At 36.8% G+C, this 25,624-nt stretch overlaps 1 protein-coding gene across 2 annotated transcripts in view; it reads right to left on the bottom strand.

The window, feature by feature from the left end:
- Positions 1–25,624, bottom strand: part of DNAJC3 (DnaJ heat shock protein family (Hsp40) member C3) — a 69,959-nt gene that overhangs the window by 4,446 nt on the left and 39,889 nt on the right. For both annotated transcript variants that reach the window (XM_070579080.1, XM_070579081.1), the window contains exons 5-11: positions 21,037–21,189; positions 19,314–19,495; positions 18,751–18,870; positions 15,589–15,694; positions 15,384–15,504; positions 1,213–1,345; positions 179–327 (exon numbers count right to left, since the gene is read on the bottom strand). In XM_070579080.1, the coding sequence (XP_070435181.1) occupies positions 179–327; positions 1,213–1,345; positions 15,384–15,504; positions 15,589–15,694; positions 18,751–18,870; positions 19,314–19,495; positions 21,037–21,189 (964 nt within the window). The remainder of the gene's footprint in view (positions 1–178; positions 328–1,212; positions 1,346–15,383; positions 15,505–15,588; positions 15,695–18,750; positions 18,871–19,313; positions 19,496–21,036; positions 21,190–25,624) is intronic.

The following is a 25,624-nucleotide window of genomic DNA, read 5'->3' as shown; positions in this document are numbered from 1 at the left end:
ATTGCACAGTCCAGGAGGCCACTCCACTGCTGTGCCTGTCAGTCCTGAGCCTGCCCACCGCGCCTCCACCCCTACTGCTCACACTGCCTCTTAGGTGGGCACAGAAACAGAGCGAGTACGTCGCCAGTCGCCCGTTCCACTCTCTCCAGAGAACACAAGCGTTAAAGGCGGAGCATACCTGGATCAGAGAGGACTTCTTTGGCAGCTGCTATGTCAATGAACTTTTTCTCTGCTTTTTTCTTTTCTTCTTCGTTCTGGAAGTTATCTGGGTGCCACTGCAGCGCTAATTTTCGGTATGCTTTAATGATTTCTTGCTTTTTGGCATTTCTGAGGGGTGGTAAAATTAATTATCATTAGTTAAGAAATGTCCATCACACTGCCACAAAAAACTAAAAGAGACAGTTAAGATCCCACTGGCAAACTAGCAACCTGGTCTTCCTCACAGTGCCAGTGGCGTCACAGACTGAACATCTGACGTACTGTTCTGGAGGTTCATTAAAGCTGGTCAGGCTTCCGAGATACGTGTTCACTAAGATTAGAGTCTTACTGGGTACAAATTAAAGCACTCCTGATTTTTACAATTTTCCCTTAAAGTCACATAGACTTATTTTTAAACTTTCTAAATTTCCAAGCTACCATGATTTAATTTTTAGCATTAAAAAAGATACTTTGCCTCTTGGAACCCCACCTTCTATTTTGCTTCTGGATTAGCTACATAATGAGAACAAAGTTTCAGACTTTTGATTGAAAGACCGATGGTTCCCTTGTTCAGGGAAGGTAGGTCTTATATAAAAGCACATGTTGAGTAAATTATGTACCTCCCAGTGCCTGCAAGATAATTCCAAAAGTGCCACTTTATGTTTAGGCCTAAAGAAGTTTTCTTTTCTTCATTCTCTCTCTCCCTTCTATCCCCACCAAAAAAAAGCTCACCTCTTTACCCGTCTTTAAAAATCGAGGCCTAGCACCTATTCGTGCTACGGTGTTATATCTTTGTCACCAATTACTAATTCCCCATTGCTGTATTACTAGTCTCTATCAAAGAAATTTATCTGTAACATACTCTAAATAGCTTTATGATACTAAAGATTGTTAGGGTTTAATCTACGACTGAAATTACAGAAGGAAAGGAAATAAATCAGAGAGGAAAAAAGCAATGATTAGCTTTAAAACAGAGTTGGTTAAAAATAACCATGCAAATTTTGAATAATTCACCTTTTTACTCCCAAGATTTTATAATAATCTCGTTTCTGTGACTGTTTCAATAGTCTTTGTGCTTTCTCTAGACCTTCCCGAATCTGCTGATCGTTTTCATTGTGTTCCTGAGCAGTTTCGTAATCCTGAATAGCTGTCAAAATATGTTTAAGAAAATACGGTTAAGAGGAATTATAATTTGACTTTTACTTATCCTGCACATATGATACTGAAGTCGTCATCCCCAGCCCCTTCACTCTTTTGCCGTTACTGCTAAGAGCCTAAGAAGTGATATAACCTTAATAATTTTGTTCACAAACTTATAAAAGGCATAATTAAGGCTGAATGTAGGTAGCTTATTATTCCCATTCAATAAAATTCACCGCTCTTTGTTTACTTGCCCACCTTCCCACACCTTTGAGATATTTTAATACTAGCATTTTATTACAAAGCAATCTTCCATCGCTAAGATTAAGGTGAGTGTTACAGAGGAAAATAAGACAGTGGCAAAGAAATCTCCATGGTCAGCTACAAGTCCACAGTTCAGAAGAATTAGAGGCTTAGAAAGGGAGCAAGAGGAACCACCAGCCATCAGAATGACTAAATCACCCACAGGTTTCAACACAAACTGTCACAAACCTAATCTTTTTAAAGTGTCAACCAAAACAGAAAACACACAGAGTCCTGGTATGGGAAGTCTGATGAGAATCTACATTACATCTTTTATTTTAGATTATTTTGAATATTTAGAAAATAAAAGGCCTCTGGATATCAAATGTCATGCAGAAAAGAGGCAAATCAGCCGGCCTGAGCCTGTTATCCTTAGAAAGGGCTGCTTGCAAGGTTGGCCCCTTGCTGGCATCTGGAAAATTGGATTTCAGGAGTGTTCCACCTTCCCTGATAAGAATGGCTCACCGTGCCTAATCTGTACAAACAATGTGGTTTTACGCTAAGTATCTTCTTTCCTTCCAGGAGTCTGGAATTTCAGTATGAGCTAGGTGGAAGGTGCCTGCCTAACCAGGCCCCAGTAAAAACCCTGGGCACTGGGTCTCTAACAAGCTTCCCTAGTAGCCAAAACTTCACATGTGTTGAGGAATTAAGTTTGTCCTGGATGATATCACAGACAGAGACTCTTGGAATCTTCCACCTGGTTTCTCCAGATTTTTCCCCCTGCACCTTTTCCCTTTACTGGTCTTGTTTTGTATCCATTCACTAGAACAAGTCTTAGCCCTAAGTATAACTATAAGCTGAGTCCCATGTGTCCTCCTCCTGAATCACCAAATCTGGGGGTGGTCTTGAGGCACCCCAACACAAATTTTTCTCAGTGTTCTCCCTGGACAGACAACTCAAAATAATGGATTGCTGGGTTCAAATTCTAGTTTGTATGGAAATGCATTTCACTGTGGGAAAGGACATCTCTCTGGATAACATGCCTGAGCATTCATCTTAGCAACAGCTAATCCTGGAAGGGGTTTAGGAAGGCACCTTGGCAGATTAAAATAAGAAAGATAGTAGAGTAAGATTGACAAATTTAGTTAGCCTGCACTACACAGAAAAATGAACCAGTGCTACCTTTGGCCTGTGGGCAGGGGGCACTTCAAGCTTTTATCTTAATTCCTGCCTCAATGCATTAATTAAATATTAATATGAAACATTAAATATTACTGTCACCCAACCACAGTGACATCACAAAATACCTTTCCAATTTAGTATACAAACAGAAAACCATTATAAACAGTAGTGAGGTTTACCTTTGCAGTTAATCCCCATAGCACTTGACGTCATATACTTTGAAGGAATTTAATACAAGCGGAAAATGTTTCAGTATACTTAATTTGGCTACTTATGTAAACTCAACATTTAAAATATCTTTTCATTCTTAAATATTCAGAGTACCTTCCCTAAAGCAGTCTTCTATATCCTATCTTTTATTAAAACTTAGACACATTTTTCCCAATATAGGAAAAATATAAAATTATAGGTTTCCTAAAATCACATGATTACAGGTAGGTCACTAATTAGAAACTAAATATGGATGACATAAGACTTTCCATGGACATAAACTAGATAGATCATTTTTAATTCTATTTTCTCAGATTCTGCTTTCTGAGGGGGACTCTTCAAAAAAAGTAAGTGACACTCAATTATACTATACCATAACTGAGCAGCCAGGAAAAGTGTAATAAGCCAGAAATACTAAGGCCCTGAATGAATAGTATATTACATGTTAGCCAATTCATTTTCTAACCTCTGAATCTAAAAGATCTTATCCTTCCCAAATCCTTTTTCTTCCGTATTCCCCTCCTTGAATTCTTAAGGAGTAACACGAACAATCAGATCAAGATGGCAGACAGGAAGCACAGGAGTTCGCCTGCCCTCTGCCACACTATCCTATTGAAATGACAAAAATAATGTAACCATGGCAGCACTGAAACAACAGCAGACCAAAAATTTTGATAAATTTCTGTAAGAAAGCAAATGGGATAATATTAATAATGAATAAACCTAAGTAGAGAGAACCACAATCCAAGTACACACTGAAAGAGGCCTTAGCAGATTTGGAAGACTTCTTTTTGGCCAAGGATCCTCAGTTGAGCAAGCAGAGAACATGCTTTAAGGCAATCATCAGGATAGTTCGTGAGATGACTAAGGAATGGCTGGGCAGGCTTCCCAGTATGTGGAGCAACTGGCTACAGCACATTAACCCCAAGCAGGGCCCAAGAACCACCTCTGAGCAGGATGGAAGATGGGCATGTGGAGGGCCCCTGATGTGGCTGCTCGGACCAGGAAGAGAAGCAGACCTGAGCTCAAGAGCACTCAAAGCTTTTACAACAGACCTGCAACAAAAGGAAATCAGTTCCACCCAGAATTTAAATACAGCAAAGGACTCCACCTGAGACACAAAAGGAGTAAAGTCCTGCTCATTTTGATAACTCGGCAAGATGGGAAGTGCCACAGGGGAAGTCTTCCTGTGAATAGGTCCTATCCACTTAAAGCCAGCTGTGAGCTCCGTAATACAGAGAAGCATTTGAAAGACAGATATGCACAGCTGCAAATGACTCCCTGCTCTTGGTCATCCATAAGCAAATCCCAAATGGCTTCCCTTCAAAATCCATCCAGAATTTAACCACTTCTCACCATTCCCACAGCTACCACTGTGACGCAGTCCATCATTAATGCACCTGAAAGCTATAATAGCTTCATAACAGCTGCTCCCAACTTCCACCCTTATTCCCCTAAAAGTCTGCTCTCAATACAGGGGCTTTAGAGATCCTTTTAAAGAGTACACTAGACCTCCACTATAAATACGCCCCCTGGAACACCAGCTTTCTCCTCCTGAGTATCATACAAAACAAACAACGAAAATGGAGGGCGAGGTTTCATTTTCAGCAAAACAATTCAAGGAATCTGTGGAAGGGCTGCTAAAATTATGTTACATCAGCCATGATTCCACGATGAGAGAGGGAAACAAATGAGAAAGCCCAATGGCAAAAGATCACAGAAGATGCCAGCAAAATATGCTTTCTGTGAGTATGGGCTCACCCTGAAGTGAGTGACAACCTGTATCCTTTGCATATTAGAAGAACCCTGAAATCTAGAGCAGACATAGTGGAGCTAAAGCAGAGGCCTTACTGGGGAGGAGGCGGGAAGAAGGGGAGAATATGGTAAGTGAGGGTAGCAATAGCCCTGGGCAGCACGTCTCAGGAAACACGAGCAACTGCGTGCTCTGAAGGTGAGGGGCTCACCCTGAAGTGCAAAAGATATACCCCTTTGGTGTAGCAAAGGAAGTGGGCAGAGGGGCAGCAGGGCTGGCAGCAGACGACCTCCTGGACACGGCTGGGTTCAGAGAAGCAGAGAGGGCAGGGCTATACAGAAAGGCCATTTTAGCAGGAAGCAGAGTGTCTGTGGAAACAGGGAAGCAGAGAGTATTGCAAGTGTTAAGTACAGAAGGCTGCCCTGTCCCAAGCGCCCCTTTATACACACCCTCCCCCAAGGGATTTTCCCACAAAGAGCTCGGGCAGGGTAATGCCAGTCATTTTATGATGAGTAACGAATTTTTTTAAAAAATAGCACAGCATCAATTCAAAGATATTTAATTTTTAAATTAAAAAAGGAAAAGAGAACCAAAACTTACCTGATGAACATGATCAGAACAGTACAGCCAAAGAATACATGAAAATTCTGAGCAAACATTATGGCATCAATTTTTAAAACTTAATAGAGGTGATTGGCTTAAGAGTAATCACAAAGCAGAATGAACTCAGCCAAGAGACAGTGAGACAAGGAAGAGATAAAAATGCGAAGAGTCAGAACTCAAGAAAAATAAGAACAAATCAAAACTATCATAGAACTGAAGAAGAAATGAGAAGGAGCACAAGGGAGAAGCATATGGGAAAAATTAAGGACCTAACAAAATGAAATGGAAAATAGTTCAAAAAAATTACAGCTACAGATGACAAGCAAAGCGAACACAACCTCTACATAACTGGATCTTTGAAGCAGAAAACCAAACCCATAGAACAGAACAAAACAATTCAGATTAAATTTAAGAAAATTTTCCTGAAATAAAAGGTGAATCTATATATTGAAAGGGCATACTAGGGGCCAAGGCAAACTGGATGAGAATGGTAAACATTAACATATATCCTAGTATAATTAACACACTTGAAAGATAAGGGCTCTCTGGGCAGCCAGACCAAAAACAAAAAGCCTGGCCCCAGATTTTCCATAGCAATATTCAGTGGCAGAAGAGAATGGAACAATAACTACAAGATAGACAGGAAAAGTGTGAGCAGAGGATTTTATTATCTAGCCAAGCCATCTTTTAAGTGTCAAAGGTACAAACAGCTTTAAACATAGAAGAAACCAGAAAAAAAAATTTCTCAGGAGCCCCTCAAGGAAACTACTACAATAGGATCAACTCGCCAAGAGAAGGCTAGAGAAACCACAGCCAAAGGAGGGATGGCACACACTGAAGATATTTAATGTAGAACTGAGACTAAAATAAACCAGGGAATTACTATGATAGAGTAAAATGTATGCCCTGACAATGCAGAAGGGATACAGATAACAAAAATATAGGAGAAGAATGGGGAGAGAAGATGAGAAAGTTCATTAATTCCTACCATTTACAGCTGAAACAATCAGAAAACATCACCCACTGATAAGTCAAAGGTAAATACTAAAGAGAATTTCATTAACAGCTATTAAATGATAGAGGAAAAGGGAAGAAGCAGAAGAAACACACTAATATTGTTCCTCACTATAGGAAACTAATAGATATTGCCCAAAGAAAGAGGGCTAAGTTAATAAAACTGTAGAAACAACCAAGAAGAAAAATGCAAACCTTCAATATCAAAACAGTACACAAAATAATACAGGCCAAATAACAAAAATTCTCAGCAAAACAATGACAGAACTCAGACCAAACATATCCATCTTACCAATAAGTGTAAATGTGCTTAACCATTTACAAGAATTTCATATTGGATCACAAAGCAAAACCCAACTCTATGCGAGAGACACACCTGAAACAAAGTGATTCCAAAGAGCTAACAATAAAAGTGTGGTCAAAGTTTCCCCAGGCAAATTCAAATACAGTTGACAACCTCAACATCAGATCACTAGAATTTAGGTCTAAAACATTAAACAGAAAAAAAAGGGGGGACATAATGTTAAAAGCTAGAAATAATAATGAAGATACAATGAATATCTGTGCATCAAGTGAAAGAACAGCAACATTTATAAAGCAGAAATTATAAGAGATATTAGGAGAGACAAACACGCTAGTGGAGGGAAACTTTTACCTCTGTAGACAAAAAGAAGGCAAGAAAAGGAAGACCACAATATAAGGTAGATCTAACTGATATGCCAAATTCTATCCCAGAAACAAGAGAGTACACCTACTTTCAAGTCCCTGTGACTCATGAAGTCAGCTATTTCAGGTCAAAAAGAAAACACTTATAAATTCCAAAAAATGGAAGAAGTAAAAACATTCTTTGATCACAATGTTATAACACTAGAAATTAATAATAAATCAAAAAATAAAATGCCTTTCCCACCTAGAAATTTTTAAACTTTCCAACTCTTAAGACAAAGAAGGAATATAAAAATAAAAACTGCAAATGATCTAGAAAATAATAATGAAAACACTATGTTTCAGAACCTATAGGACATAGCTCAAGCAGTCCTGAGAGGGCAATTCATAGCCATAATGGTTCAATAAAAATTAAAGGAGAAAAATGAATTAATCAATCATGTGATTCAAAGTTAGAAAAAGAAGGTGACTTGTAAGACAAAAACAGAAATTAATGAAATAGAAAAAGAATAGAACAAGTTGACCTTATTTCTTGGCAAAAATCAATAAATACTTCCAATCAAGAAAAGGAAGCAAGCTGAAATACAAAAAATAAGAAATAAGAAATAACCATAATGACAGAAGAAATTAAAATAATGAGACTTCTTTGCTAAACTCTGTACAAATAAACTTGAAAACTCAAGAGAGTAACTCAAACTGAGCCCAAAAGAGACAGAAAACCTAAACAGAACAATTTTCATGGAGAAAGTTGTCAAAAAGTCACCTCCCAATAAAGCAGCAAGCTTTCCATGGAGATTCCACAACACTGAAAAAGGAAACCTTCCAGATAATTACCAAAAAACTACCATAATTGATAGTTTTCTATATATAAAAGTCTGAGTTGAAAGTCACTTTTCCTCTGCATTTTCTGAGAATACTGCAGTATTCCCTTCTGGAATTGATAGGAGGAGGAGGAGTTCACCCATAGAATTTAACAGTCATACACGTGTAGGCTACTAATAGCGCAGCTTCAAATGCATGAAGGAAAAACAAACAATATTAAAGGGAAAGAGGAAAGTTTGCAATTTCCACAATCTTAACAACTCTCCCCTCTCAGCAACTGATGGGAAACTAACAAAAACATTACACCCAACAATTGCAAAATATACATTATTTTCAAGTGCACAAAGAACATTCAGCAAGATAGATCCCATGCTGCACTACAAAACAAGTCTACATAAATTTAAAAGGAAACAAATCTAAATAAATTTAAAAGGAAGGAAATTATACAGAGTGTGTTCTCTGAGCACAAAGGAATCAAATTAGAAATCAATAATAAGGTACCTAGGAAACCAACAAATATTTGAAAATTAAAACACATCTAAACAATCCATGCATCAAAGAAATCAGAAGGTAAATTAAAATACATTTCAAACCAAAGATAAAATGAAATAATGTGAGAAGTTCAGCTTGAAATGCTTATGTTAAAAAAAAAAAAAAGGCCTAAAATCAATGATAGTTCAACCTTAAGAAGCTGGGAAAGCACTAAGTAAACCCAAAGTCAGTCAAAGGAAGGAAATAAAGAGAAGAAATCAATGAAATAATAAAGAAAAATCATAGAAAACATTAACAAATCCATAAGTTGTTTCCTTCAAAAGACCAACAAATATGACCAAACTCTAACTGCACTGACCAACAGGAAAAAAAGAAAATACAAATTATCACTATATGAATGAGGAATCATCACTTCAGAAATTACAGACGTTAAAAGAATAATAAGATAATATTAGAAACTTTATACCAACAAATTCAGCAATGTAGAGGAACAAATTCCTTGAAAGACACAACTTAGAAAAACTAACACGGCAGGAAACAGAAAATAGGAATAGCCCTATATTGATTAAAGAAACTTAATTTGTCAGCAAAAACCTTCCTACTAAGAAAACTCCAGAACCAAGACGGTTTCACTAGTGAATTCTCTCATACTTTAAAGAAGAAATAACACCAACCTTAACTCTTCCAGAAAATAAAAGAAAAGGGAACAATTTCTCAGAGTCCAGCACAACCTTAACACTAAAATCTGACAACCATATTACAAAAAAGAAGTTACAAAGCAATATCCCTCATGAACATAGATGCACACTTCTTAAAACATTAACAAACCAAATCCAGCAATATCTAAAAAGGATCATACATCATGTCCAAGAATGGTTTATTTCAATAATTCGAGGTTGATTTAGCTTTAGAAATATCAATGTAATTTATCACAATAACAAAACAAAGGAGAAAAACACAAATATATACATAACTTCTACAACTCAATAACAAAAAGAAAAGTTTTATCAAATGGGTAAAGATGTGAACACTTCACAAAGGAAGATATTTGAATATACAAGCAGCACATGAAAAAGTATTCAACCATAGTCATCAAAGAAACACATATTAGAGCCACAATGAGACACCACTAACACACACCAAAAGGTATAAAATGTTAAACACATTCGCAAGGATGCACAGCAACTGGAACTCATACTTTATTTGTGGGAGTGTAAAATGTAAATTACTTTTTAGAAAAGTATCTAGCAGTTTCTTTTAAAACTAAGCATACACCTTACCCTATGACTTAGCAATTCCACTCCTAGACATTTACACAAGATAAATGAAAACATATGTCTAAAAAAAGCCTTGCAGAATAATGTTCATGGCAACTTTTTTCATGCTAACTAAAATCCGTCCAGGTATCCATTTAATATGAGCATGGATAAACAAAGTGTGGTATAGACATAAAACAGAACACTCTTCAAGGATAAGATTAATGGTGAAATAATGAATGCTCTCCCTTCTCTTATAGTAGAAAAATAAAAGTGCTTCCAGCCCACTATCTGTTTTAAAATCAAGTTTCATGGGAGCACAGTCATATCTGTGTGTTTGCGTGTTGTCCGTGGCCGCTCTTGCACTGCAGTGGCAGAGCTGAGCAGTAGCAACAGAGACTGCATGGCACACAGAGCCTATAATTTTTACCCTCCGGCCCTTTATAGAAAAGTTTGCCAATTTCTCCTCTTCAGGAGTAAAAAGGAATGAACTACCAATGTATGTAACAACATAAATAAATCTCAAAAACATGCTGAATGAAGGAAGCCTGATACAAAAGAGGACACACATATGGTTCTGCAGATATGAAGATGCAGAACTGGTCTATGATGGAGAAAATCAGAACAATGGCTGCCTGCTGGGGGTAGGATGGGGACTGACTGGTAAGGGACAAAAGGGTAACGTAACATTCCCTATCTTGATAGTAGTTGGAGTTTGACAAAGACTGTCTCTTTTGACCAAAACTTTAGTCAGGCTCCTCCAAGTGAGTCCTCTTTCTGACTAAGGCACAACCTTGGGCTTCCCACTCTGTCCCTGTAGAATCCAGTTTAAGCAAGAATCCTGCTCAGTCAGTTTAGCTAAAATCTCCCACCCTTGGTATCTGACCAACTTTGAATCTTATATCTGATTGAACTCCTCATCCTCTACCCTGGCCTGCCTTCAGCAAGAATTCAATTGAGTCCACCTAGCAAGAATCCCCCTTTTCCCTGATGTTGCCTCTTAGTAATTTTCCATCCACTGACCCCCACCCTGCATCCTGGTTTTAAATCCCCACCTGTCCTTGTTAGAGTCAGAGTTGAGCCCAGTCTCTCTCTCTCTCTCACTCCAAGACCCCACTGCAGTGTCCCTGTACCTATCCTGACAGTCCCCCCTGGAATAAAGTCTTCCTTAAGGTCTTTAACAAGTGTCATGAATAACTTTTCTCGTTAAAAGGTTGTACGGGTATCAGAACACGGGGCAGGTATCCCTAAGATTTGTGCATTTCATTATGCCTAAAATCACCTCCCCCCAAAAAAAGAAAAAAAAAGGAAGACAGTAAACAAATTCTAGTTAATGACCTGTAAGTTGAAGTATCTGGGGAAAAGTAAACCAAAGTCTACAACTTTTTTTAATTCATCTAAGAAAGATGAACTGACAGACGGAAGAATAGATAGTAAATGTGATAAGACATAATAAAAACGTTAATTTTAGAATCTAGATGGTGAAGACATGAGTGTTCACTGTAAAATTCTTTAAACTTCTCCCTATATTTGATATTTCTCCTAATAAAATGTTGAGGAGAATATTTATCTGCTATGAGACTGTCAGAATAATAGACAATGAAAATTAAAAGTTTTCTACTACTATGTTTTATATATATTCAACCTTAGACAACAAAGGGAAAGTTTTATTCAAAAACCCTTATAATACAGGCCCATTATTAGCATAAAAGTGTAAGAGAACTGTGAGCTATTTCTGACACAAAAGAGAGCAGAACAATTTAAAGTTAAACTTCCTAAAGGAGAGCACACTCTAACACTGGACTCTGAGGGTAAGCCTAACCAATATATTTTAGGCCGATTTAAAAAGAGAGGAGACAAACTATGTTTAATTGTGCACAGGGACATAACGTGGCCTGCACTCTAACTGAATCTGATACATCAATGTGCTCTATACATGTGTTTTGTTGAAATTTTTATAGTGGAAAAGAGAGAACAGTACTAACAGTAAAAGACAAAGAGAATTCCATTTCCTAGCAGATTATAAAATTTAATTTTGTACTATAATTTCTCTATCAACAGTTAAGAAATATCACCAACTGTATTCAAAGCACTGGAGTAGACAGCACAGATACAGGCTGGTGGGAATGCAAATGGTGCAACCACTATGGAAAGCAGTATGGCAGTTCCTCAAAAGATTAAAAAGCACATATCATCCAGCAATTTCACCTCTGGGTATATACCCAGAAAACTTGAAAGGAGGGTCTTGAAGAAGCATTTGTACACTCATGTTCTAGTGAGTGAAATCCCCTAATACCTTTCCTGATAACTCTATCACAAGCTCAAAATTAATAAATTTCCATGTTCTATTACTCACTACCCTAACCCTATTCTTTCCTCATTCATTATATACCTACCCTCATTTTAAATTGCTGATTTAAAAATAGGTAATACCAGCGAACAGAATATGGAAAGCCTTCATATTTTAACTTAGGACTTCAACATATTTTTATTTAACCTAGTTAAGGAAGATTATTATTCATTGACATCATTTGATAAACCTCTGATTCAAATCCAAACAAGTCAAATAATACCTTTAAGTTCCAACTATACAGGCTTTCCTCCCTACTCCCCCAAATTTAGAGACCTAGCAACCTATTCTCTCTCTCTCCATGCTTAATTTCCATACTTATGACTCAAATGACCATTTTACTCTTGTAAAACCATAAATCAGAAAGATTCCCTAGTGCATAATCTAAACCCCCCCAAGAGACAAAGAATAAACTCCTATTTAAAAGAAATTTTTATTTCATTGTGGTTTTGATTTGCATTTCCCTGATGATTAGTGATGCTGAGCATCTTTTCATGTGCCTGTTGGCCACCTATATGTCTTCTTTGAAAAAATGTCTATTCAAGTCCTCTGCCCACTTTTTAATCAGGTTGGTTGTTTCCTTTTATATTAACTTGTATAAGTTCTTCAAATATTTTGGCTATTAATCCCTTATCAGATGTACGATTTAATATCTTCTCCCATTCAGTATGTTACCTTTTCATTTTGTTGATGGTTTCCTTCACTGTGCAAAAGCATTTTGGTTTGATGTAATGGGATGTAATCCCATTTGTTATTTTTGCTTTTCTTGCCCTTGCCTGAGGAGATTGGTCCAAACAAATATTGCTAAGACCAATGTCAAAGAGCTGACTACCTATGTTTTCTTCTAAGAGTTTTATGGTTTCAGGTCTTACATTTAAGTCTTTTATCCATTTTAAATTTATTTTTGTATATGGTATAAGATAGTAGTTCAGTTTCATTCTTTGGCATGTGACTGTCCAGTTTTCCCAACACCACTTATTGAAGAGACTGTCTTCCCCCACTGTATATTTTTGCCTCCACCTATCAGAATGGCTATTATCAAAAAGACAAAAAATAAATGTTGGTGAGGGTGTGGAGAAAAGGGAACCCTTGTATACTGTTGGTGGGAATGTAAATTGGTGCAGCCACTATGGACAGTATGGTGGTTCCTCAAAAAATTAAAAATAGAACTACCATATGATCTAACTATTCCACTTCTGAGTATTTATCCAAAAAAAATGAAAACACTAATTCAAAGAGATATATGCACCCCTATGTTCACTTCACCATTATTCACAACAGCCAACCTGAGTGTCCATCAATAGATAAAGGGATAAAGAACAAACATACACACACAAAAAAGAATGAAAAAATGAAATCTTGTCATTTGTGATAACACAGATGACAGACCTAGAAGGTATTATGCTGAGTGAAATAAGTCAGACAGAGAAAGACAAATACCATATGATCTCACTTATATGTGGAATCTAAAAAACAAAACAAATAAACAAAACAAAAAAACCCTCAGAGATACAGGAAACAAACTGGTGGTTACCAGAGAGGGGCAGGGGTGGAGGGTGGGCAAAATAGGTGAAGGGGTTAAGAGGTACAAACCTCCAGTTATAAAATAAATAGGTCATGCGGATGTAATGTATAGCACAGGGAATATAGTCAATAATATTATAATAACTTTGTATGGTGACAGATGGTAACTAGACTTATTGTGCTGATCATTTTGTAATGTTTATAAATACCAAATCACTAAGACGCACACCTGAAACTAATAGAATACTGTATGTCAATTACACTCCAATAAAAAATAAAATAAAATTTTAAAGGAAAAAACAGGCTTCAAAGACAGATCTATTCTATTAAATTAGTAGTAAACATCTTTTTCTTTAAGAATTAAGCTGTCAAGTTTCCCTAAAAATAAATCAGGTTAACATTCAAGTTACAAAGGCATCTTTCAAATTATATTTAGCAGCCTATAAGATTTAACACTTTTCTAACAGCTAAGCTTTTCATATTCTTGTGCAGTGTCTCTAATTTCAGTTAGAGCTGAGGGTTTACATACAGATGACAAAGTACCATTGCTGAAGAGTTTCAAAACCTAACCAGAATGCAAAATCCTAGAGTGCAGCCCCCTCACTGAGTAGATACAGAGCTCAGAAGTGAAAAGAACAAATATGCTAAAGGCTTCTTCTATGGATATTACCTGCCTTATTGAAGCATTCTTATGAATATTAAAATTTATCATTTTGATTGCATACATTTCAAGCCTCAATCAGACCTTGAGGACTATACTATAAAAATGTCCCACAAACAGTAGCAACCAGAATTGTCATCACTCCCAGGAAACTGCTTAGGAGCAACATCCTTTTCAACTCAGGGAAAAAGTGATTGATCAGTTTGCCTTGAAAACAGGTACCACAAACCTTTCTTAATTATAAGTATAGTTACATCCTTCTTAGTATAGGTTTTATCATTGTTGCAGATGCATCCTCGCTGCATTTAAAATATTATCCACAATTACCACTTATCAATAGGACTACTTTTGCATGGCATTAAAATTTAACATTATTTTAATAGCTGCATACTTTTTTATTAAATAAATATCAGCACTTAACTGAAAAAAAAAAAAGAGTACCACAAACCAAATTTCACCAGAAAAATACTCTTAGTGTTTTCAATTTAAAATGTTTTACCTGATTAGAAACAAAAACTTTGCAATAAGGACTATAAGGCTCACTTCTTTTAAAAACCATCTCATTTAAATGTTCATTGCATTTTGTCACAAAACAATATATATGAAAGGATTCTATTTTTCAAAAACTGGCTATTACGGTATATGCCTTAGTTATCTTCCAAAAATAGGGCACTGCCTTTATTCAAGGTCCTTACAACATCTAGCAGGAAACTCTGATACGTCAACTTGAACAAAGCAGGGTGGGCAGCTATGCTAACCACTGAACAGCTCAGAGGTCACAGGTGATCCTTTTATAGTTAGGCATGTATGACATATATATGTACACATACGTATAATATGTATACCATCCACAGGCAGAGAATATATATACAGATATAGAATAAAATATATGTATATATGCATAGACAAAAGTCTGAAAGATATAAATCCAAAATGAATAGTGATTATCTCTAAATGATATGAGATCTACAATTTAAATTTTCTATTTTGTTATTTATCTTTTCTAACTTGTCTACAACAAAGAAAGTTAAAATTTTTATTTTTATATTCTCTGAACTAGTTTCAACAGCACAACTCTTTCTTCATACGGAAAACCTTTCAAGTTTCACTAAGGAAGAGTAATTTTCAGGTTCTCTGCCATTTTTCTAAAACTGCCAACATTTCCAGGTACTCTGGTAAACTTGTTCGACACAAAAGTATGTTAAACATGTGCTAATTTCATACACTTCAACTTTTAGATGTTACACATCAAAGTCCTCAAAGATTTACCTTCATCATACATTTCTTCTATTAAATAGGCCTCTGCTCGATCTTTCAGAGCGTTCACGTTGTCAGGTTCCATCTGTAAAACTTCAGAACACACTCGAATAGCTTCAACAGGCTTCTCATCCTAAAAGCAAATGTGAGAAAAGGATTTATTGTTGTTATTCCATATGTTAAGTTTTTACATTTCTGGGAACAAGTCAACTATTACCTTAGAAAAGCAGTGGCAAATTCTTTCTTTTGAACGAATTGTGTATTCAGAAACACTTGGCTCTGTTTTCATGACAGATTCATATTTGCTGGTCGCCTCTGTGTATCTATTAAATGAGCAAATCATGATAAGTAACAATGAAATTCTACCTCCAGAGGTAAGGAGAGGACCCTCTACTCTTCACTCTATGTTGCTTAATCAATTCACCTGAATAAGCACATGCCTTCAGACACTGCTTTTACCTTATTATCTAGAGTACCAAGGAAGGTAGTCTCTGCAGTTAAGAGTTAGGAGATAAAACACATGACCAAGAAAATGTATATGGAGAAATCAAAGCATACCTGTGAGTATCAATCAAACCAAATGATGAATTTCCTTACAGAAAAACACTCATAATTTTGAAACTGAGTAAAACACCTTATTAAAGTCTGACTTACACAGAGCACTTTTAGCAAAACAGATCAGGTTTTACTTCTTGCCACTACACACTTTGATGAAATAATGGAGTTATTATTTTATATAATGAATGTCAATATTCACAACTAAGTACAACATGGTTCCTTGCAGAAGGAAACTGCTTAAATTCCCAACTTTACCAGCTTTCTAAGAATAATAAAGCTGTGTCAGTATTTTGCTTTAAACTGGTGAAAAGCCGTAGCCGTGTTATCCACTGTTACTTTGCTCAGTAACGGCGACCTAGAAGATGATTTCCATGCCATTGGGCACATCATTCCTTAAGTGCTGCAGTCTTCACATTCAACCACTGACGCATTCAAACACAGGTTTAAATACAACACTTCAAACAAAAGCTGGCTATCAACGTCAAAATCCTGGTGGAAATATTGTCCTATAGTTTTCCAAGATGGTCCAATTGTAGGAAACTGCACAGAGTATGCAAGACCTTGCTTTATTTCTTACAACTATATGTGAAACTATAATTAGCTTGAAATAAAAGCTTCAATTAGAAAATACTGCACTTCACTAAAAAAAAAAAACCTAGCTTCGGGGAAGGTGAAATAGTACTTTCCCCAATTCCTCCAGCCAGATATCTGTCTAAATACCCTCGACATCATATATTTGTTAAAATATAAAAAGACTCAGAAAAGGGGAGAGAAGAAGGAAGATCAGCTAGAGACCAGGGGCCTGAGGAAAAACTTGGTGTGGTAAGTTCCCTGGGTTTCTTTTTGCATCAGATACCTCAGACGTGGAGCTAAAGAAGCCAGCAACCCAGAAATGCCAATGGGTGCAGACAAAAAACGAGCAAGAGCCTGCTCTCCTAAGATAAAAGGCCTAGAAAGAGTGGCCTAGAAAGACAGAAAGCTTTCTGACAATAACAGCTCTACTCTAGCCAAACGCCACAGAGAAAATTATGGCTCCACTCCACCAAAGCCAGCAGTCGAGTGGAGAACCTAGACTTCTTCTCTGGTGGGGCTGTAACGAGGCATGCCCACACGCCTGCCAGGGTTAGTGGCAGAGAAGGCCAAGTAGCGAGCCAGGACTTCCATCCACAGCCGGAAATGAGTCCCCCAAACTCCCACCTGCACCAAGCATAGTAAGAAGCCCCACCCCTCGAGTAGCAAGGAAGGCCAAGTGAGAAATTTCTACCTCCACCTGGCAGCAACAGGATGGTGCCCGCCCTTGCTTTGCTGGAAACAGTGTTAGAAAACCCAGCAAAAGAGAAGATTTAAATAAAAACCAGAGTTTTATAAAATGAAAATGTCCAGGTTTCAAATAAAAACCACTCATCATACCAAGAATTAGGAAGATCTCAAACAATGAGAAAAGACAATAAATTCCAACACCAAGAAGACAGATATGTTAGAATTATCTGACAGAGGGGCCGGTCCGGTGGCGCAGCTGTTAAGCGCCCATGTTCTGCTTCAGTGGCCCGGGTTTGCCAGTTCGGATCCCAGATGTGGACATGGCACCACTTGGTAAGCCATGCTGTGGTAGGCATCCCACATATAAAGTAGAGGAAGATGGGCACAGATGTTAGCTCAGGGCCAGTCTTTCTCAGCAAAAAGAGGAGGATCAGCAGCAGTTAGCCCAGGACTAGTCTTCCTCAAAAAAAAAAAAGAATTATCTGACAGAGATTTTAAAGCAGCCACGCAAAAAGCAGCAATGACAAACATGCTTAAAGCCAATGAAGAACTCGAATGCCTTGGCAAAGAAAGAGAAAGTCTCAGTGAAGAAACACAAGATAAAAACTGAAAAATATAAAAAGTGAAATAAAAAGCTCACTGAATGTGCTCAACAGCAGAACACAGGGGACAGAGAAAAAAATCAGTGAATTGGAACAACAGAAATTACCAAATCCAAACAACAATGAGAAATAAAGTTGAAAAAAAAACGAACAGAGCCTCAGGGAGCTGTGGGGCTATAACAAAAGAGCTAACATTTATGTTAACCAGAGTCTAACAAGGAAAGCTGAGAGAGGCAGGGCTGAAAAAGTACTCCAAGAAATAATGGCCAGAAACTTCCCAAATTTGATAAGAGACATAAACCTACATATTCTAGAAGCTAAGTGAACTCCAAATATGATAAACGCAAAGAAATCCATGGTAAGATACAACATAATCAAACTTTTAAGAACAAAAGACAAGGAAAAGATCTTGAAAGCAGTCAGAGGAAAATATCTTATCTTAAGGGGTAAAAAATAATTAGAATAACAACAGATTTCTCATCAGAAACCAAAGAGGCCAGATAGAAGTGGCATGATATTTTTCAGATGCCATAACGAACTGTTAACCCAGAATCCTATACTTCGAGAAAATCTGTATGCATCTCTATCACTCTAGATAAAACATTATCTTTTAATAATCAATTTACATGCCTGTCTCCTAAACTATAAGCTTCTTAAGACCGAAAACTATAGTCATATTTATGTCTGCAGCCCTAGTACATAGTGCCTGATACAGGAGAAACTCAATGAATATTTGGTGAAATATAAATAAATCTGCTGCACACTATGCAGTTAGCATCATTTATACCTGCCTTATTCAAAAAATGTACAATTGTGGTAGTTTTGCTAAGACCCCGTACCATCTAAGATACTCCACCTTCAACGGCTAAGGACTAAAAGAGAAAGCAGTTCAATTTTTCTTTTGCGTCCACAAAACACACAAGCGAAAGCAAGCATATTCTAGACAAGCATACTCTTACCTGCCATCTCTGATGAGCTCTTCAGCTGACTCAATCAGCTTATTAAGTTTCTTTACTTGTTTATAGTGTGCAAAACACCTTTTATGATCCTGGTCAAGTTTAAGACATTCACGAACTTCACTGCTCATGTATTAAAAAGAGGAAAATACTCCAAGTCAAAATAATTAATAAATGGTTTTTCCATACTAACTAGAGAAATCACATGAAAGGTGTTTTTTGTTTGTAACAAACAAAACATACTGACAATAATTTACCATACACTTTTATATATGGCATTGTACTATGCACATACTTATTAATTCAAATTCAAATGACTTAAAGAGAGTTATACATTGAACACTCCATTTTTCTTCTACAAATATAATAGCCCTCCTATTTATTTTAATAAGCATACTTCATGAAAATAAATTATGTGGAAACAGAATTATTTAGAGATACAAAATAGATGAAGTATAAAAACAGCCTTAACCATAATTTTATTAATTTAAAATTAAAAAGAAAAGGAGATTATCTTACTGCTAACAATAAAAAGATGATGAGATGTGTATGTCACTAGAACTGACCTGAGGGACAGTTCATGGTCTCCTAGTTGATAATACAGTGTGCTGATTTTATAAAAAGCCTCAGTGTTATCATTCTTCAATTTTGATGCAGCTTTTAAGTCACTTATCGCTTTCCTAGGTTCCCCTTCTTTTATAAAACATTCAGCTCGAAGCTCCCGTAGTTCTGCATCCCAAACACAAACCTTGAGAAACAAAAGAACTAGACTTTAAGAAAGAAACAGTAAATTACGCACATTCATACTTGCATCCCACATATTTTACTACATATTTATCAACATAAAACATCCTCAATTAATGTGATGACTTCTATATTGTGAATAGTGTTAAAAAGTCTGATACAATTTAGATGTGACAAAAATAATTAGATGTGACAAAATAATTTCTCCAAGGATACCTTAAATAAATTCTAATGGGGTAAGGGATATACATACTAACAAGGCCTTTTTCCTACCCCCTTCAATTATATAATTCTAAAACTCTGAAAATAAGAAAAGATAGCATTTACTTTAGAAGACGGTTCCCGGTGAAGCATATTTAATTTTGAAGAGAATATTTACTAATCAGATTTGTGTACCTAAACAATTCTCATTTCTAATCTCAAAAACTAAAATCTAGTCTCTAAATTCACAAAATATTTTTATTCTACTAATAACCAATGAAATTCTCTTTTATAAAATGTCACCTTCTTCAAGTTAAATCCTCACATCACGAAAATAAAGAGAAAAACAATGTGAGAAGGTGGAGGTTTCACCTTTTCTATTTTATCAAAGTTGACAATGTGTAGTAAACACACTAGTATTCTTCAAAATATAAACCCAAAAGCTCACCAATAAGACCTGTAGTAGTATTTTTACATACTTCTTAGAGCTGTTCTGAAGTCATGTCAACTTTTCACTTATGTTAGGATATCAAAATCAACACTGTACATAAACTAAATATCATAGGCAATAAGCTAGGTCAAAACAAATTCTCTAACTACTAGAAGGTAAAAATTATAACCTTATACTTATACTTCCTTAATAAAGCATTAACAAAAAAAACACGTGAATTCCACTGGACTATATCACATGATCTCCTCTATAAAATTATCAAAGTGGTGCCCATTCTACATATATCACAAGTTTCCTGCCAAGATGAAATGAAACTGTACATCAAAGCACTGTGAAAATGACAAATACGAATTATGCCTGCTTCCATTTCAACATTTTAGTAGACTTCCTTCTGAAACCATCTGTTATTAAGTCCTTCAGAGGCAAGGAAACTCTAGACTTTGGTTTCCCCTATCTAGAGCTCTCTGGATCCTATAAACTTCATCTGCCTTCTTCCCTAGGAGCTTCTCCCTCTAAACACTACTCTTTCCTCCCAAACATTATTTTTCCTTACCTTCAACCAAGTCTTTCATCTATTAGCTCATTATCTAACCTCTAGAGTTTTCTTCCCCTAAAAAACTGCAAAATCAAACAAAAGTAGCAAAGCAAGCAACGTCTAAAAACAGGTAACTCCCACTCCACAGCACATTCACTACATTTACTGAAAACTTCAGTTCCAAATTGTGTTCTACGTACATAGACACCATCTCTCAATGAAGGGCTGAAAGCACAAGGACCAATCTGATTTTATCCCATCTAGGTTTTTGTGGTATATAACAAGTCGAAGTGTATAAACATGCCTTATAGTAAGAAGCAGTGTTAGGCTTGTTAGCCGCAATATCTAACAAACTTACCTCTAAAATCTTATCAAGGAAGGTTATAGCAGCAGTATAATCCGAGCTTTCAAAAGCATCAAGTGCTTGTGAACGCAAACGCTGCATTTCATCAGATTTTATAAGTTGAGCCTGGGCTTCCTTTTCTTCATTTTCACTCGGATTTGATTTGAGCTATAACAATAATAAGAAATTAAACAGCATTTTTAATCTCTTAAATCTAATACCCATAATATACACAACAATCTGACCATTGCAAATACTTCAGTTCAGTGGGGGAAAAGGACAGAGACGCTGGCTGTCCACAGACTTGCTCCCTGGTGCTAATCACCGTGGGAGGCAGCGGCAAAGGCTCTTTATTTCCACCAATACGGTGCATAAGAGCGAGCAGTGGAGCTACAGTCAAAAGACCTGAGTTATATTTAGGAATGCGAGAGGGTAGAGAAGAACGAAGACAGGAAAGCACCTCTCTCACTTTCTTACATAGAGCTCTGCAGAATTACTTGAGTTTTATATATTTTGCCTTCTAGTTATATTTCCTAAGTACTTATTTTTAAGTATAAAATAATTTTATCAAAAACATAGGGAAACTGAAGGAGAGAGCAGGGTTTTTTTAGAGATTATATGATAGAAAAAGATTTGGTACCAGAGGGGTTAAGGTTAATAAGAAAGGAAGAATTTACATGAAAAAATAAGAGAGTAATTAATACCTTATTAAAAGGCTTAGGACATGGTTTTAAGAGGTTTACAAGTTGTCTCTTTTTTTTAACAATTTTATCAAGGTATAATTTATATACCACAAAATTCACTCATTTTGAGTATACAATTCCATGATGTTTAATAAATTTACCAAGTCTACAATGATCACCGGTTTTAGACCATTTCTGTCACCCCAATAAAATCCCCCCTTGTCTGCTCCCAGCTCATCCCTGCTCCCAGTCCAGCCTCATGCACAGCAGCTCTTAACAATCTCTTCTTCCAGATGGAAAATCTTAAGCTTAAGCTCAGAAAAACTGAGTGCCTACATTAAAAAGCTACTAAATTTGGGGGGAACTTTTTAAAGATTACTATTTATATGTAACAATTTCTGAAATCTAATATTCTTACTACGATGAGAATTGTAGTTGATGAGTTCCAATTTGGGGTGAGGTGCAGACAATGGTAGGTTATTTCTAGAAATGTCTCTCCTTCAATTGACTGATCATACTGCTTCCCCTTTTAGTCGATTCATTTTTTAAAAACACCCCCACTAGCCACCTGGTAGGAGAGAACACTCCAAACCTTAACTTAAGGTTAAGAAACCTTAAGAATATTATTTCTTGGTAGAGGCTCTGTATTTCACCATTTGGTTTTCAGGAACTTCAGGTATTCTATTTTGTCTGTTTAACCCTTAGCTTTTGAAGGACTGGACAGGACTCCAGGTATTCATAGGTAACTAGGAATTGGTAACCTCAGCTCGGTCTAGGGGGAGGATTTTCCCTGCATGACTGAATTATCCAAGTTGAAAGGAACTGCTTCAGGGCCTTGGCGTGTTTGCCTGTGTCTGTTTCATCATCCTCAGGGTGGTCCTGAATACTTCTGATAGACCACACTGGAAAAGTATAAATGTGTGTGCCCTGCCACTTTGAGTAAAAGTAGAAGTTTACTGACAACTTGTTCCCTATATGTACTGCTCCCTTTTGGATAGGATGTATTAGAATGTATTAGAGACTACCTCTTCTGGACGGAATTTGTGTTTTTCCTCTTTCCTCTCCCAAACTTTAGTATCTTCCACAAAATTTCTCTTGTTGGAAATGAGGAGAAAGCACTAAATCTCAAGGTTGAGGATGGAGGGCTCAGCCTCACTCAGTCCTCCAGCAACAGGAATGGGAAAGAGGGAATGAGCTCAGGTCCTCTGGGCCTTTTTGGGGAGAGGAGGGAGTGGTGGGAGGAGGGGGAAGGAGAGGAGAGGGAGGAGATTCTTTCAAGGAGCTAAGAAAAGAGTTTGAGAAACAAACTAAGGATTTATTTACAACCCTGGAGAGTTTTAAAGAAGATGAAGTGAGATGAAGACTTTCACTCTTACCACAAGGTTGCCGCCTCCTCCCAATTGCCTTCCCATGTTCCAGGATATTTACATGCAGAGATTCCTGCTGATATTTCCCTCCCTCCTTTTTTCATGTTTCTTGATCTCCTTCTCTTCTTTAGTGTTGTGTATTTCTGACCCTTTCTGCCAAATGTCTCCCTACGACAATATTTTATTTATTTCTTCTGACTATTTAAATGGTCACTGAGCTTCTGGATAAAAACTCATAATAGCTATGGGATAGGGGCTTGTTGAAAGAGGTGAACTGCCCTCTAACCTAATCTAAATACACCCCTATTTCAGGGACCTCAAATGAAAACAGTGGGTTGGTAGTTAAGGTGGGCAGACTTCTAAGATGGCCCCAGGTGATCCTCACCTGGAATTCATGCCTTTGTGTGATCCACTCCCCCAGAGTCTAAGATAGCTGGTAACTCCTTTTAACAAACAGAATGACAAAGGTGATAGGATGTCACTTCCTTAATTAGGTACAAAACACTGTGACTTCCATCTTGCTAGTACTCTCTCTCTCTCTCTCTTGCCTTCTCATTGCTCACTCTGATGAAGCAAGCTGCCATGCTGTGAGGTATTTCTGGAGAGGCCCACTTAAGAAAAAACAAGGGAAGCCTCTGATTAAAAGCTCAGAAAAAAACAGAGACCTCAGTGTTGACAGCTCAAGAGAAACTAAAGCCTGCCAACAACCAAGTGAGTTTGGAAGCAGTTCCTTCACCAACTGAGCCTTCAGATAATATTGCAGCCCTATCTGACACTTTGACTATAGCCTGTGAGAGACCCAGGAGCAAAGGACCCTGCTAAGCCTGCCCAGATTCCTGACCCCATGAACTGAGATCACGAATGTGTGTGGCTTTAAGCTGCTAACTTTGAGTAATTTGTTATGCAGCAACAGATAACTAATACAGTAGTTTTACCATTTCTCAATGGCCAGGTTGTGACTATTTCCACATAGATTTTGTATTAATGTTTTAAAATAAAGTCTAAATGGGGAAAAAAAAAAAAACCAAGCCCAAATCCTAACTTTATTACTGTCTACATGTTATCTGCATTTTCTTCACCAACAAAAGGAGGATATTAATACCTACACCTTGAGTAGCAGTCACTGAGAAATTAAAAACATACTTTATGTAACATACAGCAAGTACTCCAAAAAAGGCTAATAAAAATTCCAACCTCCTTTTGTGACATCCCTATAATAAATAAATTCAAGACGAGCACAGAATGTAAAAGATGTAATACACAGTTTAAAAGGATGTTCAATTTATTTCCCATCGCATTACATATTAGCCAACTTAAACTGGATACCCTCTGTTAAAGTTACAGCAATTAAGGTCCTGGAATAATAAAACCTCAGTTTGACTCCTCTTAGGTCAAAATAAAATTAGACTTTGGCATAAAATACATTCACTGAACTGCTTGTCTCAAGAAATTAATCTTTCTAATCCTATTATATTTAAATATGGTTTTGGGAGAAGCACAAATTTAAATTTTTCATTTGATATTATTTAATAACATAAAAATATGTAATATTTGAGGTATATGGTAACATTCTCCAGTGACTTCTAGAATTTGCCTTCATAAATTCTTTCTGCAATCTAACAACAAGGGAACCATACAAAAAATAATACTAAATTGAACAGCAAAAAGAAGAAAGACCAAATTTTCTTTTTATTGCAGTAACATTGGATTATAACATTATATGGATTTCAGGTCTACACTGTAATGTATTTCAAATTCTGTGTAGATTATATCATGTTCACCACCCAAAGACTAATTACAATCCATCACCACACACATGTGCCTCATCACCCCTTTCGCCCTCTTCCCTCTCCCCACCACCTCTGGGAACCACTAATCCAATGTCTATTGCTATGCGTTTGTTTGTCATTGTTTCTATCTTCTGCTTATGAGTGAGATCATATGGTATTTGACTTTCTCCCTCTAACTTATTTCACTTAGCATAATACCCTCAAAGTCCTTCCATGTTGTCACAAATGGCTGGATTTCATTGTTTCTTATGGCTGGGTAGTATTCCATTGTTTAAATATACCACATCTTCTTTATCCATTCACCCCTTGATGAGCACCTAGGTTGCTTCCAAGTCTTGGCTATTGTGTATAATGCTGCAATGAACATAGGGGTGCAAGTATCTTTATGCCTTTGTGTTTTCAAGTTCTTTGGATACATACCCAGCAGTGGAATAGCTGGATCATAGGTTGATCTATTCTTAATTTTCTGAGGAAACTCCATACTGTTTTCCATAGTGGCTGCACCAGTTTGCACTCCCACCAACAGCGTATGAGGGTTCCCTTCTCCCCGCATCCTCTCCAACACTTATTGTTTCCTGTCTTGTTAATTATAGCCATTCTGACAGGAGTGAGGTGATATCTCATTGTAGTTTTGATTTGCATTTCTCTGATAGTTAATGATGTTGAACATCTTTTCACGCATCTGTTGGCCATCTGTATATCTTCTTTGGAGAAATCACTTTTCAGATCTTTCACCCACTTTTTAGTTGGGTTGTTGGTTTTT

The sequence above is a fragment of the Equus przewalskii genome, chromosome 16, assembly GCF_037783145.1.
Source record: "Equus przewalskii isolate Varuska chromosome 16, EquPr2, whole genome shotgun sequence".
NCBI lineage: Eukaryota > Metazoa > Chordata > Mammalia > Perissodactyla > Equidae > Equus > Equus przewalskii.
The sequence above is the reverse complement of the archived record's forward strand: the minus strand, read 5'-3'. Positions and strand labels throughout refer to the sequence as shown.